Source organism: Esox lucius, chromosome 12 (assembly GCF_011004845.1).
Source record: "Esox lucius isolate fEsoLuc1 chromosome 12, fEsoLuc1.pri, whole genome shotgun sequence".
In the NCBI taxonomy this organism is placed as follows: Eukaryota; Metazoa; Chordata; class Actinopteri; order Esociformes; family Esocidae; genus Esox; species Esox lucius.
In genome coordinates, this window is record NC_047580.1 from 30,002,906 (window position 1) to 30,030,678 (window position 27,773).

General features: G+C 42.7%; 2 protein-coding genes across 19 annotated transcripts in view; both read right to left on the reverse strand.

Moving 5' to 3' along the window:
- huwe1 (HECT, UBA and WWE domain containing E3 ubiquitin protein ligase 1) overlaps positions 1–9,745 on the reverse strand; it is a 50,465-nt gene extending 40,720 nt beyond the window's left edge. For 15 of the 18 annotated variants that reach the window (XM_029123980.2, XM_029123975.2, XM_029123972.2 and 12 more), the window contains exons 1-15: positions 9,646–9,745; positions 8,676–8,750; positions 5,394–5,443; positions 5,126–5,195; positions 4,814–4,912; positions 4,030–4,236; positions 2,916–3,068; positions 2,519–2,581; positions 2,274–2,351; positions 2,086–2,133; positions 1,611–1,779; positions 1,261–1,361; positions 599–749; positions 360–487; positions 57–197 (exon numbers count right to left, since the gene is read on the reverse strand). In XM_029123980.2, the coding sequence (XP_028979813.2) occupies positions 57–197; positions 360–487; positions 599–749; positions 1,261–1,361; positions 1,611–1,779; positions 2,086–2,133; positions 2,274–2,351; positions 2,519–2,581; positions 2,916–3,068; positions 4,030–4,236; positions 4,814–4,912; positions 5,126–5,170 (1,383 nt within the window). In that variant the 5' untranslated portion in view covers positions 5,171–5,195; positions 5,394–5,443; positions 8,676–8,750; positions 9,646–9,745. Of the gene's footprint in view, positions 1–56; positions 198–359; positions 488–598; positions 750–1,260; positions 1,362–1,610; positions 1,780–2,085; positions 2,134–2,273; positions 2,352–2,518; positions 2,582–2,915; positions 3,069–4,029; positions 4,237–4,813; positions 4,913–5,125; positions 5,196–5,393; positions 5,444–7,170; positions 7,231–8,675; positions 8,751–9,645 lie in introns of those variants that run through there. The other 3 variants (XM_029123964.2, XM_029123966.2, XM_029123965.2) reach the window with 3 other exon arrangements.
- Positions 9,746–11,338: 1,593 nt separating this feature from the next.
- phf8 (PHD finger protein 8) lies at positions 11,339–27,692 on the reverse strand. The gene is made up of 21 exons (XM_010875092.4): positions 27,365–27,692; positions 26,221–26,580; positions 26,051–26,136; positions 24,869–24,998; positions 22,944–23,104; positions 22,211–22,352; positions 21,814–22,000; positions 21,230–21,392; positions 20,944–21,031; positions 20,339–20,445; positions 20,138–20,229; positions 19,906–19,995; positions 18,790–19,065; positions 18,567–18,649; positions 18,015–18,190; positions 17,663–17,867; positions 16,993–17,333; positions 16,680–16,775; positions 16,381–16,490; positions 14,512–14,884; positions 11,339–14,319 (listed from the first exon to the last, which is right to left on the reverse strand). Exons 2-21 carry the CDS (start codon positions 26,316–26,318, stop codon positions 14,231–14,233), a joined length of 3,093 nt encoding a protein of 1,030 aa, XP_010873394.1. The 5' UTR covers positions 26,319–26,580; positions 27,365–27,692; the 3' UTR covers positions 11,339–14,230.
- Positions 27,693–27,773: the final 81 nt, after the last annotated feature.

A 27,773-nucleotide genomic window follows, 5' to 3' on the forward strand; every position in this document is an offset into this window, starting at 1 on the left:
ATGCAACAGCAGAGAAAGTGTGTGTGTGTGTGTGTGTGTGTGTCTGTAGATCCTACCTCCAGCCTGCTGATGAAGATGGTAAGGCCTGTGTGTGACTGGAAGGCTGCCATGTCCAGATTGGTGATGAGGTCCACAACACGGACCGCACGAGTCACAAACGTGATCTGGTCCTGCTCGTCGCCCAGGAACTTGATGACCTACGGAGGAGGAGGAGTTGAAACAGCGTCCATAGCAACACTAAGGGTCAGATGAGCAGTAAGCCTCAACGGCTGCGTTTTACACAGGAAGTGGTGTAAGTACACTTGGTAAGCAGACAGAGGCAGACAGGTAGAGAGAGAGACAGATTAGGGTCTCTTTACCTTGAGCAGGGCTTCCATCATCCCACAGGAGACGAGAGCCTCCCCACCAGCGTCATAGCTGGCCAGGTGGTAGAGGAAGGAGAACAGAGCGGTGGCAAACTGGTGTGGGTACGGCTCCATGAGAGGGTCTGTGGAGACAACCAGACGGGAGGTTAGACCCACGACCGGGAACACAATGGTCAACGGTCACGCCCGGTCAGAACAAAGAACCCGTTCCACGGTAAAACCGGAGTCCTCACCAATCATAGCCTGGATACAGTTGCGCACCAGTACAGGCAGGAAGCCGTGGTAGGAGGCCGTTCCGGTGCAGTCGATGATGTTGGACAGCTTGGGGGTCCTCTCCAGGTGCACGATGGAGGTCAGGGTGCGCAGCGAAGCCGCCTTGATGTCCTGAAGAGGAAGACAGGGCAGCCATGACACAGAGCGGTACACGACCAGATAGGCTGAGTTTACACAGGCAGCACAATTCAGAGGACCACGTATATTTTTAACAACTCATCTTTTGACTGAACAGATCTTGAAAATGTCAATTAATGTGGAAAGAATGAGAACCAAGTTGTCTGTGTAAAGGCAGCCTTAACACGGTTTCCAGGATATCCTGGGTCCGTGTGAACTCCTCAGAGACATATTCAACCCCTAGACATCGGTTACACTACGACAGTGGAATTCAAAACACTGGCAAAGCTCTGACCACAAACACTAATGCAACGTGCTACATAACCCTCTTCCACGGGTTACATCACGTCCATCCAAACTACAATGACATTCGATACGGTTTCATAATGACAGGACGAGGGGTCAAAATATTGGATGTAATATCACACCGGCCAATGGCCTCAGACTACCCAGGGGGCACAGGGGCAACACGAGATCACAAAGAGTTTTTTTTTTTTTTTTTTACCACCAGCTGTTTGTCTGTAATCTGCAGCACATCCACAAGCTCCTCTATCAAGCCGTTGTAGAGAATGCTGTTGGCGGAGTCCTGGAGTGCATTGGAATACACTGCGGAGGCAGAGGAAAAACAACACCGTTAGTCATTTCGCAAACGCAATGCAATCTGACAGGACTCGGGAGTATTTGGTTTGATACAACGGATACAGACAATGTCAATACAAAACCTAAAGACCGGCAACAACGAGTCTCACTGAACATGGGACGATGGAAACCCCCATATCAACGGAGGTCAATTACGCTTGGAGAGTAAACTCTAAGCCTTGTTTAAGCAGTCTGACGCAGGACACCAACGCTCACCCAGTATAGAGATGGCATGAAGCCTGGCTTGAACGGCCTGCAATCTCTTCTTATGGTTGGAGAAGCCGTGGGCCAGCCTGATGTGTGTGAACAGCAGGGTCTGCTTGTCTTTGGGGATGTTGTACATCACCGTCAGGGACTCCATGATCTCACTGGGACTCTCGGAGATCTGCGAGCAGGAAGAAAGAGGCGATGCCAAAAGAAACATGAACTATGGCTTGACGAGGGGTCAGATTCTGTTATGTGAACAAAATGTCAAGAGAGAATTCCTGAGTCACGTGAAGAAATCACATTTGGGCCGGACCAATTAACAGAACGGTATACAAGTCAAGGGTTCGGCATTGGGCAGCAGACAGGCCAAGATCAGCACACAGGCAAAATGTTCTGGCCAGCTGAATCAAGACGCCTCTCCCTAGACCCGTGCGTTCAGCCGCAGGTTAAACGCCTTAAATGCTCAGAGGAAATAAGAACGTACCTTGTCGAGTTGTTCAATGTGAATGTAGTGTAGTGTGTTACTACTTGTCTGTTGGGGAGAGAAGAAATTCAGAAAGACGGTTAATCAAGGCGCTCGCACAACAAGGCACAGACCAACTAAAAAGGCCCATTTGGGGCACACTAACACCCATCTCCCGGCGCAGAACAAGGAAGTGAGACAGCAGTTACCTTCCTCTCCACTTTGACCTCGGGACTGGGTTCGGCGTAGAACTCAAAGTGCAGTGTGGTGGCACTGGGAGGATACTTCTGCTCAGGGGAGGGGCACACAGACACGGGGGGGGATCGACAAAAACAAAACAAAACATTAGTATGATTTAATAGCGATAATGGTATGTTATTTCTACAAAGCTACTGAGCCGACCGCACGGAGACAGGCAGCGCTCGCAGATGGAGACAATGACATAGATGCCCACCGTCATAGGCAGGTCCCTACAGCACTCGGCCAGGCCGAAGCCATTCTCCTTCCCACCCCAGCTCTGCAGGGACAACAGAAATGGCACAAATCAGGACACGCAATTGCTGAAAACCTATCAATATATGTAGCTTAATTACCCTAGGCTAAAGACTGTATCAAGCCACGTATATTTAGGGACCGTGGCTACAACTAAATTAGTTATGGTTTTACAGGTTAAAACAAACTGTACAGGAGCCAATAAACTACCATTTCACTAAACGCAGAGGTTTTTGAGTTGTCCTAACGGAGGAGATACAAACGGATCTACAGACGATCAGACACGGGCCCGTTCTCCTGCAACCTTTACGTCAAATGAATGGAGGCAGGCCCCTCGCGACAGTGTTTTCAACGAGTACCTCAGCGAGGTGTTGTAGGCGTGCCAGCAGAGGGGTCCTCTTGTCAGAGCCCAGTCTGGTGATGTAGTTGGAGCGTTTACTGAACACGTAGAGGAGGTTCAGCACGGACAGGACCACCTGCATGTCACACGACGCCAACAGGGTGGTCAGGTGCTGCAGAGACAGACAGGGAGGAATGGCAAGACAGGAGGATAAAGAGGCATAAAGGAGCAGGGAAAGAGGGGAAAGGGACACGAGGGAGGGAACAGAGGCAAAAAAAAAACAGAAGGATTAAAGGTCTTATTCTGTCAGCAGTGGCGGTGCTATAACCCTGCGGTTTGAATTCACTATTGCCTAAGTTATCCTGGATAGTTGAACATTTAGTAAAACAAACTAACTAGTTAACAGAACTAGCGACCACATTTAGTGGAAAGATTTTAAATATATATTTGTTGTCAAAATGAAATTGGAAAGATATATGCAGGTGTGTTAGTGTTCTTCTGGACTAATCCAAAAGGTATAGTATGCATGGCATGTACAAAACATTAGTGGTCCTAGTACAGATTCCTATTTGCACGATGAAAGACCATGAATTTGATTGTGAAAGGGAAATTATTACTGAATAAAAGTAATTGCTACCAGTAAATGCATGTCCAGTATTAAAATGTATCCCCCCGCCTTTAGTTGGATATCATTAACACACTTTCACATCTTAGTATGCCCGTTTCATAAAAATAATTATTTGACCTCCATTTTCAGATTCAGTTCTTTCTTTCACCACTAGAAGGGAGTCAGACAATTCTCTACTCCTGTAGTTGACAGGATTTTAACCTTATTTAAATCAGGGACAGGTTCCGACCTTAGACATACGGTTTTAACGACCAAATGTTCACAAAGAGGTACATCAACATTTCATGTTTCAACACCCCATTGACTATTACAGTCAATTTAAAGCAATAAGTCAAACCATTTTGGCCAACAGACCTCTTCAGGGAGCCCAGTTTCACCCAAACAATGGGAAGGATCAGTGTCACTGAGAACCAATGAGTCTTGCACGAAAGGAGTAAACATTCTCTTTTTCCCCAGGCCAGCAAAAAAAATATGGAGTTTTGTTTTAACTGGACAGCAGTCCCACCTCTATGGAGCTGTAGAGGTGCCTGGAGAAGCTGTACTCGATGAGAAGGGCGGTGAAGTTGAGCACAGCCAGGAGCAGGGCCTTGAGCTGCCCGTTGTCCGGCCGGTCACAAACCAACAGCCAGGACATGTTCTCCACAGTCTGGCCCGCGTCACAGAGGATCCCATCAAAACGGTCCAGCAGATCCACCCAGTGATACAGTTCACACTTTTTAGAGTGATACAGTATTTTTTGGAGAGGAGGGGGGAGAGAGAGAGAGCAGAGAGGCAGGTGAGGACTATGGAGGTCACTTCAGACAGAGAACGTGTTCTGCTGTAACCGGGGCTAAAATCAACAAACTAAGAGCATGACATTTCACACAGAACGGAATAAACAGCCGACAGCACGTCCATTCACATGGATATCCATTCACAATATTGTCCTTCTAAATAATACATTTCCAGCGGAACCTTCCACAATATTGTCATTCTGCAACATAAACTGTTAAGAGAACTGAACGCAAACAAGGTGAAAGGAAATCTCAGATTACATCAAAATCAGGGTCATAACGGTTTATCACACAAAACGGGACTGTTTCCCAGACCCAGATTAAGCCAGGTTCTGGAAAAATATATATTGTTTGTAAATGAGGAGATTCAGGGAAATCGAGAACATTTCCATACATTTACCCGATAAAGTAAGGACACGCCTACGAATACAGTGATCACTACACAGATAATGAACGTCACACAAATACATTGGCCAAATGTCATTCCAAACCCCAGGTATTTCCTATCTTACTCACCTTGCCAATATTCCAGGTCTTGATGTGCTGCAGCTCAAGCAGCAGCTGCCCATCACTGCATCCCTTGAGCTTTTCTATGAGCGTCCTGCAGTCCGCAGGCTGAGAGAGAGTCAGAGAGACCCAAGTAGTAGATGGGGAGGGTAGGAAAGAGCGGGAATATTGGAAAGTAATGGGGGGGGGGGACGACAGAAAATACATATATTCTTTAACAAAAAAACTGTTTAAGAGATTGCAGAGACTGTGGACTAAGAACCTCATAACAAGTCAAAGAAAGACTACAGACAGTTAGTCAAAATCATTATGCATACTCACAGCTTCTGTGGGTGTTTTCTTTAACTTGCTTCTGTCGACCTTCATTGTCGCTATTTTCTATCGGACGTTCCTGTTGGAACACATATATCAGCATGAAGCCTGTAAGGGAACAATTAATGTGAAAGAAACTGCACTTTCTGATGCTGAAATAGAATGAAGTAAATGCATTATGCACTTTTGACTGGGAGCTAAACTTTCCAAATGATACAGTGCAATGACAGGTAATGTTGATGCCATAGAAATAAACATTATTAATGGTGACACTTACAGTAAGTAATTTGGCTATACCCACTTAACTGCATGTTTCATTCACAATGCCTGAAACATGGAAGACAGTTATTAACATTACACAATCAAAAGCACGGAAGGATTCAGAACATTTCCTTTGTAACAGCTCAAAAATTCATAGAAGCTTTTCAACCCATGTACATAAAGTATAGTATTAGATTAAAACAATATAATGTTTAAACAAGTCGTTGCCATAACAAAAGGGATTTCTCTAGCTCAACAACTGAAAATAGACTGAGGAAGGCTTTGCTGTAGAAATCAATTTGCTCAGTGGTGCAGCCTTCAATCAGGTTGACTATACACAGTCATGCACCAGTCAGATGCTTTTAAATACCAGATACTGCTTTTAAATACAAGTATTAAAAACATCACATCACTTGCCACCCAATGATAGTTATTTACACATTCTTTAAATCAGTATGACTAGCTGCCTGAAATGTACAAGCCCTGAGCTTGTTCTAAGCATTTGCAGATGTATTAAAAGAATTGTTCTAATACATTACATGTATAGATATAGTAAGTATATCAATCGGTGTAACAATACAACTGAATTAAGTCACATAATGTAACGTCTGCTAAACTAAACTGTTCGCAAGTGTTTCAAAACCATTCGAACGTATGTAATCAATGTCCAAGATCAAACGTACTCTATTTTAAAAGTATATTTAATAGGGCCAACTAGCTAGCTTGTTTAAGATTAGCTGCATATACTGTACCGCGCGCCCGATGGACAGACTCAACCTAACTAAATTAGCAAGCTAACTACCTACCTAGCCCAACATCAAGCATGAATGATTGCTATCCCAAACAAAGCTGACGTTGTTCAAAGACAAATGAAGGAGGTTAAACATGGCTTCATCCGAATCCTAGCTTGTTGGGAAATATTAGCTCGCTAGACTCGTATTGTTACTGTTATGTAGCAGGCTACTGCCGTGGCTAGATTACCCAGCTACTGCGGTAAAGTAATAACATTAAGCAAGGTAGCTACCTAGCTAGCGGGTATGCTACCTATTTAGCTGACGTTTTCTCGACTAGCTGAAAAACCGGGAGAGTTCGCTAACGTTAGCTTGTTAATACGGTTAGCTAGCTAATAGAAAACAAACGAATTCCCTGGCAGGTCGGCTAGCTAGCGGAATTTCAATCATAATTATGTATTTTACATATCACATAAAAAAGGTACACAAATTCGCCTAAGTTAAAATGTCCGGTGGGAGGGTTAGTAAGCAACTGGTTAGCAAGACGCTAGCTAGATAGCTGACAGGGGGGGGCTGTCAATCTACCTAGCATAATGGTACTGGAGTTCAATCAATATTTCTTTAAGGGTGTCAACACAGAGAAAAGTAAAACACAAAAGGCAATGCAATGCAACAATTAACGCATTTTCCCCAAACGCACGGTTAACTAGACCAGACAGGAAACTAACACCACAGTACGCCGTGGCTAGCCTAGTAATGACAAGTTAAGATTCAACCACCGCTTCCGCGATTATTTTCCCTATTTCTCAAACGGTTGACAACACGCTGTAGTCAAATCAAGCGCCTGGCTGTTGTAGGCCTCCCCAGAAGCTCGTATTCTCCTCCCCTGCATCCATACCATTTCACAAATGCACACAAACCGTAGGCACAACTCGCTAGCTGGCAACAGTCAGACCCAACCAAACGAACTAATCTGTCGTGTTTTCAGGTCAATGATAACGTCAAATTCCACAATACCTACGCCAACACGCTTGAGGCTGATAAAACGATTCTCGCACTTACCGCACACGCGCTGGCTAGCCAGTAGGTTAGCTAGCCGAAACGTATAATAACCCGCTGAATCATTCCCCCACACGGGCCTGACGTGACAGGGCGAGTTGGTGGTGTATTTTAGAGTTTGAGTTGGGCAAATACGCGGTATAAGCAGCCGTTTAATTTTGTCCTACTAAATTACTTATTTGATCACAACGTCCTGTGCAAGTTATTAACTGCACGTGTCGGTCTTTTTATTATTAGAGTTTAAATATTCAGCATTCGAATTCCCGTGACTAGTTTTTTAATAGTGGGGTGATGAGAAAAATACAATTAGTAATCATCAGAATCCTCCTTTAGCCTTTTCCAGAGCTGTCACACATTTTATTTACATTTAAATAATTTAGCTCTTATCCAGAAAGACTTACAATAGTGTTAGCATACATCTTCATATTTCTGTTGTTGATTTGGTTCTGCCACCCATGGGAATGAACATACAAGCCTGGCCTTGAAAGCCATGCTTGACCAACTAAGCTACAGAGAATTATGCACTTTTAACCTAGCTCCCATCCAATAGTTCAAATTGTCCTTCATAAGACTTAAATGTATACCACAGATCTACAAGTCAACATTCATCCATCATGCACAAACCACCCGCGTTAACTAGTCTAACTTAGGTAACGTTAATGTCTTTTAGCCTTTTCAATGGGGCACAAAATGCACAAATTGTCATTCTGTGATTAAGCCGAATGTACCAACATTGGTAAGAACACCTTCACTATCATTTTGCAAGCAGTGAGTCATGAATATGAAACATCAGCAGCAAAGCTAACAAACATTGGCATTTTAAAGGAATCCATGTCTGTATGTATACATATGTTTGGAATTTATTAAAAAGGTATATGAATGCAATTACCAGTTTTAGGTTTTTGCTTCTATTTACTACATGTTCACTCCTACTGAACGCAGCTATGGGTGTCCTAGTTTATCAGCCTTGAGATAAGGCACTGCTATCCAAGAAAGGTCTTCAAGGAAGCATGTGCACACAACAAGAACAAAAAAACTGGCATCCTTATTACATTTCGGGGGAATCTAAGAACTGGATTTATTCATGTATTTTTCTGCACTGTAATGCAAACAGCAATTCTCCTATCAGTACATTCTACCAATTATGGATGTCACTTCAGACATGGGATACATACTGCTAGCAGGTACAGTTATGAATCATGAGCTCATAAATGAGTACACTATGTAATGCTTTTAGAAATGTTTCGTCTTATTAATGAAATGATTTGAGGTCTAATATTCGACTACTGCGCACTGTTCTTTGCCTTACATGAATTAGACAAAATTGCTATTCAATGGCTTTTTGCCAGAAATCAGTCAAATTAAACTTACATTTTCTTTTAAAAAAGAAATACAAATCTGTTTAAAATTATCCCTGTATTCTTAGTGCTAGATGAATAGCAAATTATATTATGACTTATGTCAAAATTATAATTTGATAAAACGGTTTAGGGTTAACTGTTACATACCAGAAACTGCTTTGGTTAGCTAGCTCCATCATTTCCTCCTCCACAGCATAATTTTGTGTGGTTTCTTAAAACAATCTGAAATCATACAAACATGCAAATGTATTGAGAAGGGTGGGGTGGGGGGGGTTTAGAGAGTTCGGAGATAAGGGGATATTCCAAACCTATATAACACAAAAAATAACTAAGACAACGTTACTGTAAGCCCATCTATTCAATAATGCTGAACGGTGTGACAGAACTGCCATAAGTAAAAGCAAATGAAATAATGGACAGATTGTGAAATTGGATGCATTCTCAATCTTAGCTAATGAGAACTGATAAAATACTGGGCTTATTAATAATAGAATATGAAAACTCAAAGCAAATGAATGACCTAAAATTACCAAACAAACTCTTAATACTAATAGATTTATGCGTCCTGACTGTTCTGCTTTGAAATCTCTTTCTATGGCTATACTCTCTGCTCATCTAAGAAATGACCTCTCGCACACAGTCAAAGGACCTGTCAATAGAAATACCGGTATATGTGATATCCACAGTTAGCTAGTAGCTGGCTAGCTGTCCTATTTTTACACAGCGTTAGATGTCGGTTTCTTGCTAAACTTCCATCCGCATTGTAATTCTCAAAGGACAACTTCCTGTGGTAAAAGCGTTTACCTCACTCGTAACAGAAAATTCAAGAAACATAGTAAGCTAGCTATCTATACACAGAACACGCAAGCTGCGATGAGTGTTTCGAGCGTGCATAACGCACCACAATGCTCTTTCTGTCGGTAGGACCATGGTCCACGGCTAAATTAAAAATGGCGGTTTACACAGCAAAATGTTTGTTCTATAGCATAAAACGACAAACATTTCAGACCCCAGGTTATCAAAATCAAACACATTTGAACACTAGTAGTATAAAGACAAAAAATTTCAACAACGATTCATACTATAGTCCATTGTAAACGCAGATACAGTAGCTTACCTTAGATGCGCATACATTTCACTTCTCCATCTTGCACTCGCGAGCTGGGTAGTTTTGGGTCTCGCGAGAACAACGGCATTTCCTATGTTAACTAGGGGGCCTTCTGCATTCAAATGGATCTCCCGAAGGCTGGTGTAAAATATGACTGGGAATTTTTCAAAATGTCTTTACGCTTATTAAAATTTCACCCAGCAATCACTGACAATAAAAGCGCACCATTTCGGAGCTCTACATTCTATCAACACAAATGCCAACAAAATATATATTTAGATGCCGTTTGCGCTTTACACAATATTTGGGAGATTTATACAGTAACAGTTAATGTGGTAGACACCTACGTCACGATGTTGTTGTGTGAGCCATCTTTAAGAGCGAACACTCATTGAGCGTAACCACATTGCTATATATAGGACTGAACTGTGTTCAAAGATTAAGTCAAAATCGCTAATTTAACTATTCCTGTTTAATAAGGGGAAGCTGATAAAACAGAAAAAACTTGAACCACCTCTCACTCCTCAGCTGTGGGAAATCAGATTGCAGTGGCACTGGCACAACTAGAATTCTCTGGCAAACACAACATGCTGATTTGTTTTTATTTAGCTTTACGTTGTAGACATGTTGCAAACCTACTAGTGATCATTGGTGCAAAGAAAAACTCCATTGCTCGTTATAATATGTCCTAGGACTTGTTCATCCAATGATCAACATTGTTCACTGATTTATATTATATGGAGGCAATTTAAAGTTATTGCTGTAAAGTTATTGCTGGCATAAATACGGGCATACATTTCACGTCTGCAATTAATGTTTTAATTTAATGTTAAAGTAAAGCATTTCTTCCAACAAAATTGTTCCCGACTGCCTGAAATTTTACCCATTTATACATGACTTAGTCTCATACTCGCTCTAGACACTCGCAGTACAATCCTCGCAACCAAAATCACCCTAGATAACACTATTCCGGTCTCGTTCTGTACGGAAAGAGTAGACAAGTCCCACAGTGCCCCTTCACGTTTTATGCAATTTCATAATTTTAGCCTTTGTGACGTGATGTGGGGTCCATGTCTATCATTACGATTGAATAATCTAATTCATACTTAGCAGCAGAGTAGTATCCTTGGATGGAGTGCAGTTTTGGAATTAAATGCCATGCTCATGGACACAACAAGAGATGGTACTTGACTGCCGATAAGAACATTTGGTGAGTGGGGTCTAGCATAGTTGGTGATACTTCTGCATGCCAGCATTAGAGTAGAAACCCTTTCCGAATTTATGAAATGAGTCAGACCATAATATGAAAACATACAAGACTGAGCTTTGAAAAATATTCTTTAATTCAACTTAATATTAAAAGTCCTTTTAAGCTTTCTGAAAACCAAATGATATCACCTGACATTATTTAATTCAGTATGGAATTCAAATGCTGAGTCCAGTTTTAAATGTTTTTTTTCCTTCAAATTGTGTAAATGAAAGCATCGTCATTAAATTAACAATAATATTATGTATATATACAAATAAAACCCTGAAACTGTGTGATCCACACCATTAAACCCTTGCAATATAAACACTGAGTTAATTGCAATGGCTGAGATACACATATAAAAAGCAAACTAACATTTGTCTTCTAATGACAAGGATGATACAGACCTATACTCTGAAAGTTGTTGGTAGGAAAGAAAAAATTAAGTCCAAAAACATGTAAAGTATTTGTGTTTAATACAAATAATGTTCCTGGTTGTCATTACGATAATAATAGCAGTCAGAACCATTGAAATCATGAGAACATACGGGGTTGATAATGAGTTGGATACCAATGTGAACACCATCTGTCCAGCAATGAAGCTGTGGAGTTGTAATAAGGCAGATCAATGTTTAAAAAGTATTCATAGCCATCAAAATACCTGGAGTGATTAATTTAGCCTACCTGGAGTACAAGGTACATTGTCAGTACAATTGCAAAAGGCATGCTCAAACAAGAACTTAAAATGATTTCAAATAGTATTTTAACCCAAGTCTGGTGTAAGACCCGGGTCTACTGCAGAGAACAGTATTAAAAATACCATCCATGTTCTAGTACTGGCGCATGTAATTACAAGGTCACATCGTTTGGCGCTTTACACACAAGTTGTACAATTGATGTACAATGTATTTGATTGCACCCAAAGTATTTCACAACCAATGTGAAGACAGTGAACAATGGTTATCTCTGCACATTTATATAAAGACAAACTATATTGTACCACTAAAGCCTTATTTAATTTTTAGTTGAGACTTATTTCACCAAGTTAACTAAAGACCTGTTCTCATTTTGCAGAAAGTCTGGGAACTAGTTTCACAGGGAAAAGAGATTTATAAGACAAACTGAACCCATTGATAATTCAGTGGGCATGATGGTTTGAGGACCAGACTGGAAATATAGTCAGGTCACCAGGGTTAACACCTCATATCTTACAGTAAGTGTCATGGGATCTTTAATGCCCATGGAAAATCAAGACACCTGTGAACATCTTACCATACACCACCCACCATTTTGTCAAATTCAATGTACAACTTAAGTGCTTACAGGGCCTTTTATGGTACTGGTGGAAAAAAAGCATGACAGAAATAATATGAATATAAAATGCGTACATCTCCTCCAGGACAATGCTTTTCAGGTCTAACAAATACAATGACACAACAGTAAATATAATTAATACTAAAACCATTGTTTTTTTTTTAAAAGACAAAAAATAAAACCAACCAAACCAATGACAGCGAGCTATTAACATTAAATTCAATATATGAGCAACTAAACACAATTTCATAATTATTAGATACAAACAAAAAAAGAACTAAACTTTTGACTGTTATCATTTTTTTTGAATTACATTTATGAATTTTATACATGGTATGTTAAGAAAGAACAACAAAGACTTCCTTTGGAACTATATAAAACAAAATTACAACAATTATTTACATATTGGAATCATTATCAAATTCCCACTTCCTGACTTCAATATGTTTACATAAAAACTACAACTCCACGTTTGCATTCAAACAGGCAATAAAATTCAGATATTTTCCATAACTAAACGGGTCTTTTAACCAATCACATTAGCTGTGACAACATCCAATGTGAAAAGATCTGATTGGTCAAAAGACCAATAATAATAACAATAAAAACAACTGAATTCGCCTGCCGGTCTAAACGCAGCCTGTTCCTTAAATAAAGCATAATTCTACATCTAAGTCCCAAATGGCAAATTTGAAACTAATGCGGTACTTTTAAGCAAAGCCAAGAAGACCATGGTTTAAAAGTATTGCACAAAAGCATAGGGCATCATTTGGGAAGCATTCTAAAATTGCAGGCTCAAGTCTTTAACACTTAAGATCTGAATAAAAAACAAACATGAATTGGAAAATTATTAGGAAGCAGAACCTCCATATGATGGGTACAGCTTTGACCAGATGGCTATATAATTTAAAAATATACACAACTAAAAACACACAACTTCATCCAAAAGTGAGGTAAATGTATCCAAGGAACAGTCAGTCTGGGTAATAATGCCATGACAAGGAGTGCCCAACGATAGCACAACAGGCATACAGATCAGTGATATACATGAAAACAAAACAAACAACAACAAAAAAAACAAGTGGGAAAAAAAAACCACGTGAACTCTTTCTTGGGGTTATTAGCACACTGATAATTTCAATTAAAATATCTACAGACACTGTGGAGAAGGGATACACTTTGATGAAAGTTCGGTGACTATCTACATACAAAAAAATAAAAACCTGGGTCGAGAATAAAAAGGAATAAGCTAGATTCATAAGAATCGTTGGAACTGAACAAGGAGTAGCTGAAAGTAAGGTGAGTGCATGGATGTAAACACTGCAAGGAGGAGGCATGGGATGGCACTCTCCCTACTACATCACAATGAATACAAAAGGGCTGAAAATATTCCAAAACTAAAAAGGAGTAGATGTCCATTATTACTCTGATTTTCTTTTTTTTTTATATTCCATTTGGCCAAATAGTCTGGAAATAATTTCCCTTTCGTACTAATTTAAAACAATTTACTGCCTTATGCCTTAAATGCACATTCTGAGGAGAAGAATGCACCATCTACAACTTCAAACTATTATCCAGAAACTATAAATTGTCAACTACAATTCAATTTTCCCCATGCCACTGATGTATACATGATTCCCGCATTTTAGAGAACTAGGTAAAATGATCAGAACACATAATGCATCAATTAAATGACCCATACATTTTCAACTGATCTAAATGATTACATGCTTTCTCAATATATATTCAAAATATATTCATATCAAAATATGAATAATAACAAACATGAAAGCAAAGTACCGCAGTAGAATGTTGGCTATTCAATAATTGTGGGGACTGGAAAAGGGGGTATAGGCGTAAAACTGTAATGGATGAATGGTTTAGGTGAAGATTCCAGATGAACAAGCTGAATAATAGAATAAAAAATATAGTATCTTAAATCAGTTACATCCTTCAAGTTCTTTAATGTACATCCATCGGTCCTCCAAAAACAAAAATCTTCCTCCATTCATCTGACCATCTTTCCAACTCTCACAGAAGAAGCTTGCCATTACGGTGTATTTTCAGAATCTTTCCTAGTCTCTGTTTTGCTGTAGCAAGTCCTTTCTTTGGACGTTTCCCTGAGATGAAGGAAAGAATAAAATGGATGAGTAAACGGTTTGTCCCCAGTTAATGTCAATGTGCAGCGTTAGTTAAGGCACACAACGAAAAAAACTTCATAACTACACAGTCATTTTTGTTTACCACATTTTTAACGAACAAAACAAATTTCTTTGTGATGTGATGTCACTAGTGTGTTTCTGTGAGCCTACCTCCACCAGCTCCAACGCTGCCTGGGCTGGCTAGCCCAGCGGGAGAGGCTGCCGAGGGGGAGTAAGTGCTGCTGTTCTGGGGGGAGAGGGAAGGTCGTCTGGAGGTGAGAAACACACCAGGGGCCATAGCGGCGGTCCCTCTGGGTCCTCCTGGACCGAATGGGCCAGGGCCAGCCGTGTACTCATGGTCCAGTAGGCTGGCCGAGTAGCACTCCAGCCTTCGCTCAGGGCTGAAGTCTGGAGTGGGAGGCTCCGGAGCAAGAGGAGGAGACGGAGGGGACGGCTCGGCCTGAGGAAGGGGCTGAGGGGGGGCAAGAGGGGCAGCAGGGCGCTGCTTTTTGGTGTACTTCCTCTTGGTCGGTTTCTGGATCTCCTGAATGAATGAACAGGAGAAATAATTGGATGGCAATAGTCATCTTACCCAGACCCAAGGACACCGGCACATTCATTTTAGTTTGTCAGTTCAAGGAACACATCGATTGGCTGGATGTCTTATTTATTTAAAAGGTCCAGTCCAGGAAAGGCGGTTCTGTATGCCAGCATGACATTTTTGGGGGAGGGAGTTTAGTTGGGGTCTTAGTAGAATACACAAGGTGTTATTCTGAAACGCAGTTTACACATTTCTCCTTTGCTATGCCTGTTGCTTGGGTTCATTGGATTTTTGCCTATATATCAGACTGTGTACTTCATCATAGAGTGATGAAGAGGGGTCAGTGGAACATAGACTGCGGGGGATAATGTGAAAGGACCCACGGTGACAAAAAACGTGGAAATTCATCAAATCACTCATTGTTTATTTACTGTAACGCACAATATGGATTGAACCTTCTTCCATCCAGTCATATTAGCGTGATGCAAAACTAGCATAACCATACATTTTTTTTTTATGGAAGTAGATAATCATGTTTAGCTGCAACGCAGCTTGATTGAGGATGATTAAATTAACATATTGGGGTTGAAATCCATACAAGAGTCATACTCTACATTTTAACCCAATTTAGTGTGAAATACACATAAAACTAAAGCCTGAAATACAGGATTATTTTGCTCAGGAGCAATGAAGAGATCAATCTTCTATTATTGGATAACACTGGCAGATATCCAAATAACAACCAGAACAGAAGCAATTTTACTAATGCTTTTGGTTCCACTGAACACCTAAGTAAACACGTTCTGTTTGATCTAACCTGAAACAGTCTATCAAGAAGTTGCTAGATCACCTCTGAGTATTGAAACTACATACAAACTGCAATTCCACACATAAAACATATTTCTATGTTGTTGTATATATTAGTCTTTTTAAGCCTCGATATACAACAACTAAGAGATACATTTTAGTTCATGACTTGACTGTTTGAAGCCTCCATATGTTCTGATAAAATTGTAATGTACAATCAATAAGCAACTTCCCTAGAAAAATGGCAGCATAGTGAACACAGATCGCTGAAACGCCTGTATCTTTAAAAATGACTAGATTAGAACAGCTAAAAAAGAACTTCCACACTTTCAGCAAAACCATTTTGATATCCTATAAACCTGCATCTTTCTTTTATTTTTCAACAGGTGGTGAAATGATACACAGGGAGGTTGGTCCACGCTGACACCACACTGTTGCTGTTGTTTGAACGAATGTTCCAGTCCTGCTGAGAACAGCTCGTTCAATCCCATCCTAAAGATGCCCTACTGTGTTGAGGTCTGGGGACTGTGTGGCCCGTCCACTCAAGAAAATGTAACCGGTAACTCAGACCAAGTACATGTTTCTACACATCAACTGTTCAGTGGTGGTGAATGTTCCCAGTGGAGCCGTCTCTTCTTGTTTTAAGCCAATGGACAGGACCCAGAAGTTTACGATGATTCCGCTTGTCTCACCTGTTGTGCCAGTTTGGCAGCAGCTGCTGCCAGGCCCGTCTCCACGGCAGCCACTCTGGCCCCGTCCCTCACGGGCCGCTCCTGCCTGGGCAGTGTCGGGGTCACCCGGGCTGAGGGAACAAGGCAAGGTGTCAGGGGAATTGATCACAGACGGTTAACACTGTGTTCAGAGAATCCCACTGCTGGCATTTTTTGTCGTTGTTTTTGTTGATCTAAGGAAAAGCTACGACCGTCAAGACAAACATGTTAACGCTTTACACCCCCGCCCCCCAAGTGAGAACGACTCGAGCGATGGCTACCTTTGGGGCTCCAGGGAGTGTCGTCCCAGTTTCTCTTCCTCTTCATCTTGGCTTTGTTGGCCTGGTCCTCCTCATCAGACTCCAGGGAGGGATAGACTGAGGAGACACACGCCACCAGAGGGTTGGTTAGGAGGGTCACTGACATTTACTTTAGCATCCACCCCCAGTCCCCGCCCTTGAAAGCTTTGTTCCAGGGTTGCCCTGGTGGTCAATGCAACCTACCCTTCAATAAGCAGCCAGGGGCAGTAGCAAAGCCTCCTGTGACTGATAACAGGAATAGGGCGCCATTTTGGACGTCCCGTTTTGTACTCACCATACTCAGAGTCTTTAAAACACGTGCCGAGGGTCTCCTGTTCGTCTTGACTCTCCTCGTCACTAAGGTGACGGGACGGCCGCTTGACAGGCCGTTTCCCAGGGCGCTGGAACGTTCTCTTTTCTTTGGAGGCTCCTCCCCCTCCCCGGTTTTTATTGGCTCCTGTCACCCACACGGCCCGCCCTCCTTTCTCTTTCAGTACCCCGAGGCCCTCAGAGAGCCCTCCGGAGATGGAGAGAGGGGAGGAGGAAGAGGATGAGGAAGAGGAGGACGGAGGGTTGGCCATTGACAGCATGCCTTGGATAGCGTCTCGCGTGCTGGGAGAAGCAGGGGCTTCCTCACTGCACGGTGGGGATGATAAAAACCATAAACATTTTTTTGAGCAATAATTCAATTACAAAAAAGATGAGCCCAAGTCGTCTAAGGCTGTGAGTAATGTTAGACGCCCTAACCCATCTGACCGGAATATGAAAGGTTGCTACATTAAACCCCAGAGGCGGCAAGGTGAAAAAAAAAATCTGTCACCGTCCTCGAGCAAATGCCACGTAAAACGATAACATCCTACTTTTCAAATCATCGTTATGTCAAAGCATGTTTTAAATGATCTACTCGATTTCAGAAAGACACGTGCTAGTCACAGCTGAACGTGGAAGCATGAGGCAGGTCCTACCTGAGTGCAGAGTCCAGCCCTGCCACCTGTTTGCTGGCCTTCAGCAAGTCCAGGATTCCCCCAGCGCCACCCTTCACGCCGTGGACAGCCAGGGACTCTTCGTCTGTGGTGTAGTCTTCCTCAATGTCAAAGTCCACCTCACCGGGCTCCCTGATGCGATGCGGGTCGGAGCAAGGCTTGGCCCTCGGCAGCTTCCTGGGGAGGCCTGAGGGGACACAGTCAGTGCTACTTTGTTGTCACGCCTTTTCATCACGTGGGCTCAAATACCACAGCTGGCAGCCAATCAGCATTCAGGACCTTACTCCCATTAGAGCGAGATCATGCGTTGTTCTCATCACAGTCTGTTACTCACCGCGGAGTTTCTTCTTGCTAGATCCTCCAGCCTTGCGTCGCGGAGGGGGCGTCTCATCAATCTGCAGCTCGTCTTCGGACTCAAAGTCTGACAGGGCGTTCCCTCCCATTGGATGGTGCTGGAACTGAGGGGCGCGGCCCGCGCCATTGCTGCTGCCTGAACGTGCGCCCTTCTTCCTGGGGGCGAAAACAATAAACCAGGGGATGACATTCAATTTAGCGAGGGAGACAGCTGCACTTAGATAGAGAGAAAGAGGCAGGGTGAGAAAAAGGTAAAAGATGCATTCTGGGATTTTTGGCCACTGGTTGTGAAAGTGGGGCAGTCAAGCCAAAACAGGCCCCCCAGAAATGTTGTACTGTGTCATGCATGAGCAGATGTGTCCCATGACATTACAACCACTCGCCTCCGAACCTGGGACATCCCTGGGCCATCTGAAGCACAATAGTAATTCCACTCAACAAAATATCACACATCCAACTGTGTTGCTAAAGATCCCAGACTGCATCTTAAAGGCAAGGTCCCTGCCGCAACTCCTTCCCCTCCCATTCTTACCCCTGTATTTTTCCATTTGTAAGCACCAGCCTCAATTTGCTCTTGCTCATTTTCCCTTCGAACTCCTCCAGAGGCAGCTCTAACTGGAGAAACACGTCACACGCTCATTAGCATCTCACAGTAACACACCATCGATCTGACACCGAGAGCCGGAGAACACTTTAACCGTAACCAGAGAGAAAGGCTGAGGTAAGAAAGATTTCCGTTAAACGACGAGTCATACCTTGTTCTTGTTTTTCTTGTTTCCAGACTGAAATTTCTTCAGCGTGTGTTTGGTGTGGATTTCTAACAGGTCCAGCTCTCCTGCCTCTTTCATTAAGCCCTTATGACCCTTCTTCTTGGGGCTCGGGGACACGTCCCTTGGTTTGGGGCCTCTCTTCTTCCCCGGGGGGCGGCCGGGACTCTGAGAGATGGCCAGAGGGGAGGTTTTGGGGAGGGGGGACGGGAAGCCCTGTGTAGAGCTGAAAGGAGCAGTAGGACGTCCTTGCTGGAAGATGTCCTGTGGACACGGAGAGGACAGAGTTCTTGTAGCAAAGCCAACTGACAGGGCCTCGCAATACAGAAGCAACCTGAACCCTAGCAGCTTAGACGTGCTTCGCTTCACCACAGTGGTTAATGAGACACACTCCAGCAGTCACCTGGGTGAGGTTTTGGCTCGGTCTGATTTCCCAAGTTATGTTGACTTGTCACACTGAGGGTTTTTATGGAACACGATTTCATTTAAACAACATGAAAGTAAACTGTAAAAAAAAAAAACTTTTGATTCGCACTACCTAGAAGTTACTCGAGGCGTATAGAACACAGACAACATTGTCGTCATACTTGGTAACTAATAAGGTCGTCTCTGTGGAACACGTGCTGTTGCTTGTCATAGTAGAACGGTTTCAGTGCCAACAACTTTCTTTTCCCTTTTCTGATTCTGTTCATGGACCTAAAGGGACCAACGGAACCAGCCTTCCAACGCCACGGCTCCCAAAACATTTCCACCATAGCGGTTAATACATGGGTGTGGCTAATACACAAGTTCACCTTTTTAAAACGGTCTCCACCAGTGAACATATTCACAGATGATTGCTTGATATGATCCAATCGGCGTTACAGGGTTTTCAAAAACATTTTATTCTTCCAACAAATTAATTTGGGTAGTGCCCTATGACAGATGTTTAGTATGAATGTACAATGTACGTACGAGTCATAATTCTCCAGGGATGTGGTTTATTTTTTGGGTGTGGTTAATACTCTGGGTTTGTATACGCACAAAGCTTTGAAATGAACAGTGCGGTTTATACAACGGTGCAGGTTATAAACGGGGAATTACGGTCCATCTTGCCCTGCTTACCTCCACCAGTCTTATCTCCTTGGCCAGGTCTTTGATCAGCTGCTGAGTCTTGATATTATCTGGTATCTCCACCTCGTGGTCAGCTAAAGACTGGTGGAAGCACCGAAACACAACATCACAATGAAAAGGCTAGCTTCAGAAGAAGCTTTATTATATCCGAGGCTGTTGTGTCTATGAATGCTTATGAGGGATGTCATGTCGTACGCAGCTGCTAATAAAGGCTTCGCGTTACCTCTTTGCGTGTCCAGGTACGGAAAGCGTTGTTCAGGGCTTTGGCTCCGTGGACCAGGTAGGTAGCTGGATGTCTGCGATTCTCTCTCAGACCTGTGAAGTAGACCGGCCTAGCCATTAGCAGGCTCCCGTCACCACAACTAATCCACTTCAGACAGCAGTGGAACAACGCTGGGAAAAGGTTTTGATGAAGGGGCCTCACCTCTGAATGTGTCAAGGAGGTGCTTGCCAACATACCAGCACACCGTCTCAAAGTTTGGAAACCTGAACAGATCTGCTGTACTCAGTCGCTTCTCTATTTCATATGCTCTGATGGGAAAAAAGGGCAGAACACTGAAGGATTTGGCTATAGAATGTTTATAAAGAGAACACGGCTCGAAATGTCTTTGCACTTTGGACAACAGGTGTCAGTTGCAAGGAATGGCCAGTTCAGAGAAACTGATTACTGTGAGTGATGTAACCAGTCACTCCACCTGGATGTCACAATTTCAGATTTGTTTTTTGCTAAAAATTAAAGAAACAATTCCCCCACATAGTGGGCACTGGCCATTTGACTGACCACTAACACACTGATCATCACACATAAAACTGACCAATCGCTGGACTATAAAAGCACAACTCATAGTTTCAGCCAAGCCACACAAAACAGTTCTATCAGGAATTACATTTTATAACATAATGGAAAGAATTATTAATTTCACACCGCTATAAGGATTTATTTTGCCCACAGATGTCAGAATCGATAGTAAATACTGAAGGGGTCTGTGTGATGGACGTTTTAGAAGACAGGGCATTGAAAGTCCTTACCGCAGCTGCATGTCAATGTTGAGGCTGTGTAGGAAATTCCCTCCGAACGCCACACAGTCCACAGGAGTCAGTACAGCATGGATCCATCCTGAGAGAACCACACGAGTATGAGTTAACGAACACACACACACGCACGCACACGCATCATGAACTATTAATAACACAGAAAATCCTAATATAATACAGAGTACCAAAATACTAACATAATACAGAAAAACTTGACCAAGTACGGCAGAATTGTCCGACAAGGACTAGAAACTCAATAAGAGCAGATTTTGTTGAATACCTGTTGGGATGAAGAGCGTGTTCCCCTGTTTGACAGAGCACTTGTAACACATGTCCACCTGGTCCCCAAAGAACATTTGGTTCTGGTTCGACGAGGAGCTCCAGCACTCAAACAAGGCCAGGTTGGCCGGCGTGGGGGAGATCAGGTAGAAGATCTTCTCGCCCTGAGAGACGAACACAGAGAGATTCGTTTACCAGGGACAGTTCTTTTTTTATAAACATCATGGAATCTACCAAATCAACATGGGTTTCAACCAGTTCGGCAGACACAGCAGGTCCACCGACGAGCCATTTAAAGGCGACAATGTCGATCATACACTAATGTTCCCTCTCTTAACTCTCCCATGACGTACAGCACAGGGGTATTTAACCCAACCAGGGACGGAGCCTGCTGGTTTTCCATGGCACCTCATCATTCATTTCCCCCACCTGGGGTCCAAGGTCTAAATCAGTCCCGGATTAGAGGCTTGCAGTGAATAAAATGGAGTGGAACGGGCTTTGAGGTCCAGAATTGAATACCCCTGTGCTGGCGGCCCAGTTCCAAGTTTCTCTTCTCATCTGGCCCCGTGGCTGCCCTCTCCTTACCCGCAGAACATGGTACCAGACCGAGGTGCCCCCGAAGTCAATGTGAAAGTCTGTGTAGCTGTCCTTGACACCCATGAGGCAGTACTTCTGGACATTGGGTCGTTCAAACACTGACTCCTCCGGCCACAGGTTCTCCACCCACGACAGCTTCCTCACAATCTTTGGAGTCTCCACCAGATTAGATAGCCTGGGAATTTTTTTTGTTGTGAAATTAAAAAATCTGATTTAGTCCAAGAATTCGCATTTTTTCTCCTTTTGTCCCCCCCCCAAAAAACTGCTTATACAACTCTTTCCACTGAATTCTTTGCCTTTCAGTAAGCAACTACATTTCAAGCAGATGATCATCTATTGACCAGAAAGCCCCCCCCCCCCCCCCGAAGAGAAACTAGCAGCATACCTGGTCTCAGAGAACTCCAGGCTAATCACGTTGAGGATTCGGTCTCTGTTCGGACTGTTGTAGTACTCCACAAAGTCCCCCAGGCGCATCTTCAAGTCGGCTTGGCGAGACACATCTATCACATCGATTTCCCTGTCGGCACCTACACACAGCATGTGGTCAACAATCACAACCCCATCCCACGTCTCTACTTCCCCCAGGGTGAAGGTCCACCCCCCAGCACTGTAATTATATACAGTGAAACAGAGCATTCACGCCTTACAGAGGTCTAGTGTTTTGCAAGATCAGACACTAAGTAACTGGGGAAACGTCTAGGAACGTGGTCACTAGTTGAAGAGAAGTCAAGAGTTTGTGCCACCTGTGGAGTGGGATGTCTACAGTCTTAATGAACCATTATTAATATTATTGGTTCATGTTCATGGTAAAGGAGCAGATGCTTTCACCCATGAGGTAGTTAGAAGGTACAGGGAATGGAAAAAGTCCACAATCTTCATAATTCAGATTCCCATGTAATGACATGGGAGAAACGTCAATATTCTACAACTGCATGTAAAGCAGGCGCCGATGGCCGGGAGGATTACCGATGTAATGACATGGGAGAAACGTCAATATTCTACAACTGCATGTAAAGCGGGCGCCGATGGCCGGGAGGATTACCGATGTAATGACATGGGAGAAACGTCAATATTCTACAACTGCATGTAAAGCGGGCGCCGATGGCCGGGAGGATTACCGATGTAATGCTCTACATCGTTGACTCCAAAGTTGCCCGGGGGGAGATTCATGCCCAGGCCATCCCTCCGGAGGACCAGCACAGGAACACTGAAGGAGCGCTCCTCCAGGAACTCCACTGTCAGCTGGGCTCCAGATGGCTTCAAAAGCACCTCATCAGCACTGGACACACACATGCAAACAAACAAGCACGCACACACACACACACACACACACACACACACACACACACACAGACCCAGGGAGAGAGAAGAAAAAACAAAAAATCGAAATTCACTTACGAGATGCAAGGTGACGAGTTACAGGAATACTATGATTTTGCTGTAATTGCGATGGAAATAATAATGTGTTTAACATTATTTACACCATAAAGACCGATTAATTCTCCCTTGTTTTCACAGATATATTCAATATTGGGTTAGGGTTCCTCCAAAACTACAATAAGTTTGTTGCCAACACGTTATTTGTACATCTGGCCAGAAAAACCCTGTACTCCCATCAAGCCAAAGTCAACACCAGCAGTTCACTAAATGCCATGGAAACAAAAATTGTTTGTTTTGCTTCCAATGACCTAGAATCTCAAAATATGCCATCATGGACTCAAGTACCAGGAGATTTTAGCCCAAAATCCTGCTGCCATTGCTGAAACTAAATAATTGTTTAATCGTCTAGCAGGAACATAATCCAAAGCATTCCTCAGGATCCACACCAATATGGCTCACCGCAGAACCAAGCTTTTGTACTGGCTATCCTAGTGCCCTGAGCTAAACCCTATTGAAAACCTGTGGGGGGAGCTGAAGAGGTGTTCAAATTGGAAAAATCAGAGGGACATGCAGAAATTCTGCATGGATGAACATCCTCAGATGCCTTTTTAATGCATTTTCCCACATCATTAAACATCATATATGACTCAGTGTTATTTTCTTGGCAAGACGAGAGTGCAAGAAGTACAAAATGCATGGCTCCCAATAATAGTGACAAGTTATGAAGAAAAATATGTATTTCCGGATTAAGAATGTTTCTTCTTTGAACAGTTTTACCTCAATTGAAGGTTAGACCTTTCCTATACTTTAAGAGTAAGACGAAGCCGATTAACAACAACCAACAAAAAATTGATAGCCGTTTTCGCTCATCATTACCATGCGCCCAATCATTTTGGAGGGCACCGCATAAAAAAAAAAAAACAAGGCACACAAGCAGCTGTACCACCTCAAGAAGCCAAAGTAAAAAAATGTAATCTGCCAGAAAATCCCGATCTGGCCTTATGCTTCAAACACACAGTCCATCCTCACCTCCTCCATCACCACCTGATTTGGGCGTGCTACCTGCTATCACACCAAGAAAACAGCTGCCAAGTAAGGTTGGTTAACAACAGTCTGGGACTTGAATCTTTTATATTTAAAAACGCCCATATATTGAGTGTAAAAAAAAAAATAGATTCCTCTGGTAATATTATTTGTTAATATTGTTTCACGTGTCAACGTGCCATTTAACGGACATTAACTCGGTCTGAAAAGAAATACACTGTCTGAAGTCGACCTACACATCCATCAGTAGGCAACCACAACCGTTACGGTTTATCATACGGTGATTCACCAAGAAATACAGAACTTACAATCCCCGAGCTAACGGGCACAGACCCTTCTGACGCAATCCACTTTTTCTAATGGTCTGAAAGGTTATCAGTTACTGCCAACATCGTGTTACTGCGGCAATGCAGTGTCTGAAAATGGTAGTAGACTGAAATTACTTGACAGGATACTCAATATATATGACATGGTATTATGCTGTAACCCGGTTACAGCTGCCCTACTGCTACATATTAAATAACTTGGGTTTTAGGTTGGGATCTTCTGTAAGGTGGTGGTTGTTCTGGCTAAATGAACATGGTAAATGTAGAGAGCGGAAGTGAACATTCACCATTACCTTGGGAAGGTGCGACTTCGTAGCTCTCGGACAAACTGTGGACTCCCGGTCTTCACCGGTCTACCGGAGGTTTCTCTTCCAGCAGTGGCTCCGGCGTCAGCCTGCTTGGTACCTCCACGCCGCTTTCTCACTGCGGAACATACAGGGGACAAAAACAGACTTGAATTACAACCAGAACACACTTATGCTATGTTTGACAGATAATTGTAAATAAGTTAGTAATTGGTAGGCAAACCAAGACAATCATGTGCAGTACAGTTGCATGTCTGAAGTGAACTGACAAGTTTAAAATGAGGTGCGCCGAAATGGTGCAATTAATGCTCGCCTTCAGTGTTTTTCCAAATTTGTCCGATTCATTTACCGTGATTTTTGACAGAAAAAATAGTGAGGGAGAGCACTACAAATAAGAGTAACGAGTGATTGTTTCTTAGGGAAAGCAGCTTGCATGTGATAGTCACACTCTGGAGCAAAAAAGTTGCTCCAGCAATTGAATAATTGCACTTCGATATATTTTATGGGAAAGTGCACTCTGACATATTTTTATTTCAAGAGCTTTCCAATGTCTTTGTCCAAAAAGGGGAGATCTTCCTGGTATTCCAGTACTGAAATTTCCAAGACACAAATTCAGGTACTTAAAATACTTCAAGGGCCTTGCGCAAACCCTGAGTACAGGAAAAATATTTACAAAGCAAGACAGGGCATGAATGACGATTCTCTCCAGTGCCCACCTCTAGACTCCAGGACCTGGTGTCCTTAGACAGATGTGTTTTTAAGTTTGTGTTGCCTTGTGTAGGACAACATGGCTTCATACTGTACATGCCAATGCCTGAACACAGACACAATGTTTTCTAGCTGTTCCATGTGTGCTGTTGCCAGGGGTTGTCTTGCTCAGCCATCATTGAAAATAACAACTGACTTGCCTAGTTAAATGGAAAGAAAGACTAGGAGCCAAAGAGTGACAGATGTCTGACATGCTGTAGTTTTGGGGCAGCAGTGTAGTCTAGGGTCAAGAGCGTTGGGCCAGTAAACCAATGGTCACTGGTTTGTTCAGTCACTGAGCAAGACAGTTTCCCCCCCTCCCCTATGGGACCCCTATATTCTGAACTAGCACCCCCAATGCAACATATTCAGACAGGCCTCACATTTGTGGGAAACAATTCCAAAGAGACAGCAGGAACTTACTGACAGAAGGCCCATGGGTGACCTGACAGTTGGGACAGTGGTACAGGTCAATCTCTGCTGCTTTGTCTTCCTCCACTCCTACGCAACTATGCAAACAAACAGAAATGCACTCACAGACAACTTTCACAACAACGGGTAAAGCTTGAGCATAGCAATGAAATACATCTTACCTTCCATGGAACCAATCTTGACAGATGTCACACTCGATCATAAAGCGTGTAACATCGTAGGGCAGGCGACACAAGCAGTACACTGGAACTGACGCCATAACGAATAGGTACCTAGCACGGCTCTGTTTCTGACAGTTAGGGCTTAATCTACACCAAGAACAGTGCAGAACCGCGATTAACAGTCAAAATTAAAAACAGGTACGAAGTTGCATTAAACTATAGATCTCTCTATACAGATCGAGTGGTGATTGTACTGAAGCAGGGCAATGTCAGTGACAGGTTAACGGTGGCGTGTCGCTACAGGGAATCGGTGCCTAGCCCACTCACACACAATGCACTGTATTCGCCATGGTTAGGTACCTGTTGAAAGAGGAGAGAAGACAACAAGTTAAAACATAGCCGTTCAGAATACGTCAGGGATGTAAGGGCTGAGTTAAACACACGAAAGTTAAGCCTTCTAGCAAAATGTTTATCGTCAAGTTATATACTTGGACTGCTAACAGTAAGCTTTACTAGCAAGCTAGCCCCGATCAGCTAAATACAGCAGCCCACTAGATGAGGTGCATGAACGTTTTTTAGCTACCTAACATAGTGGGTCTTGCAAACTCTCTGACAGCTCTCAAATCGGAATTGAGATTTAGACAAACAAGTAGTTTGATAATTATGTTCATAACTAACCATACTACCATTATTAAAAAGGCACGTAAGACTATCTAGCTAACTCAGCTAGCAGCTAAGCTAGATATGTAAACACAACAACCTGGCTAACAACAATGGTTTTAGCAAGTAACGTTAGCTATGCTAACTAAATGTTTCATAACGTAACCGTACATAGAGAAAGGAGAGTGCAGTTAATGTACTGGTCGCTAACAATATGTTAACTGTGTATGAATAAATGACAAATTTCATCATTCGTTCTCTTCAACAAAACATATCAGAAAATTTGAAAATGCTGGATACTACCCAGCTACAGTCTAGCTAATATTGTCCGCCTAGCTAACGTTAGCTGTCTAAAGAGATTTTAAGTATATTAGTAAAGAGTTACCTAATTATCTTGCATTTGGTATTCGTTTATGACAAACATGTATTATATAGCTATAGCTTAGTTGTACTTTCAGAAAATATATTAAAATGAATTTCTTACCGGGCATGAAATGATCTGCTTGCTGCAAAAATATATTCCAACCAAGCATTCGAAATCGGCTGAAATCCTTATGAAAGGCCGAGGATTGTTCAGGGTTAATTGAGGCCTTATAATGCAGCGCAAAGTATTCAAAAACAGCCCTTACGGCATTGTTTTCGCTCCACAAATTATGTCCTGGTGTGTAGTTTAAGTCCCAAAAAATATTGTCGAAGGGTTTGAATATATTGCAAGTCCACTACATTAGCAATTTTACTATAAACAACTCAGACATTTGTGATGGACCAACGCCATTTCAAAGCACTCACAGACACTGTCTGCAGTTTAAAGAACAATAAAGTTGCGCTAGTAACGCGCGGCCAGTGATGACTTTAAATGTAGGCTCTAGTCAAAATGAAACAATATTTACATA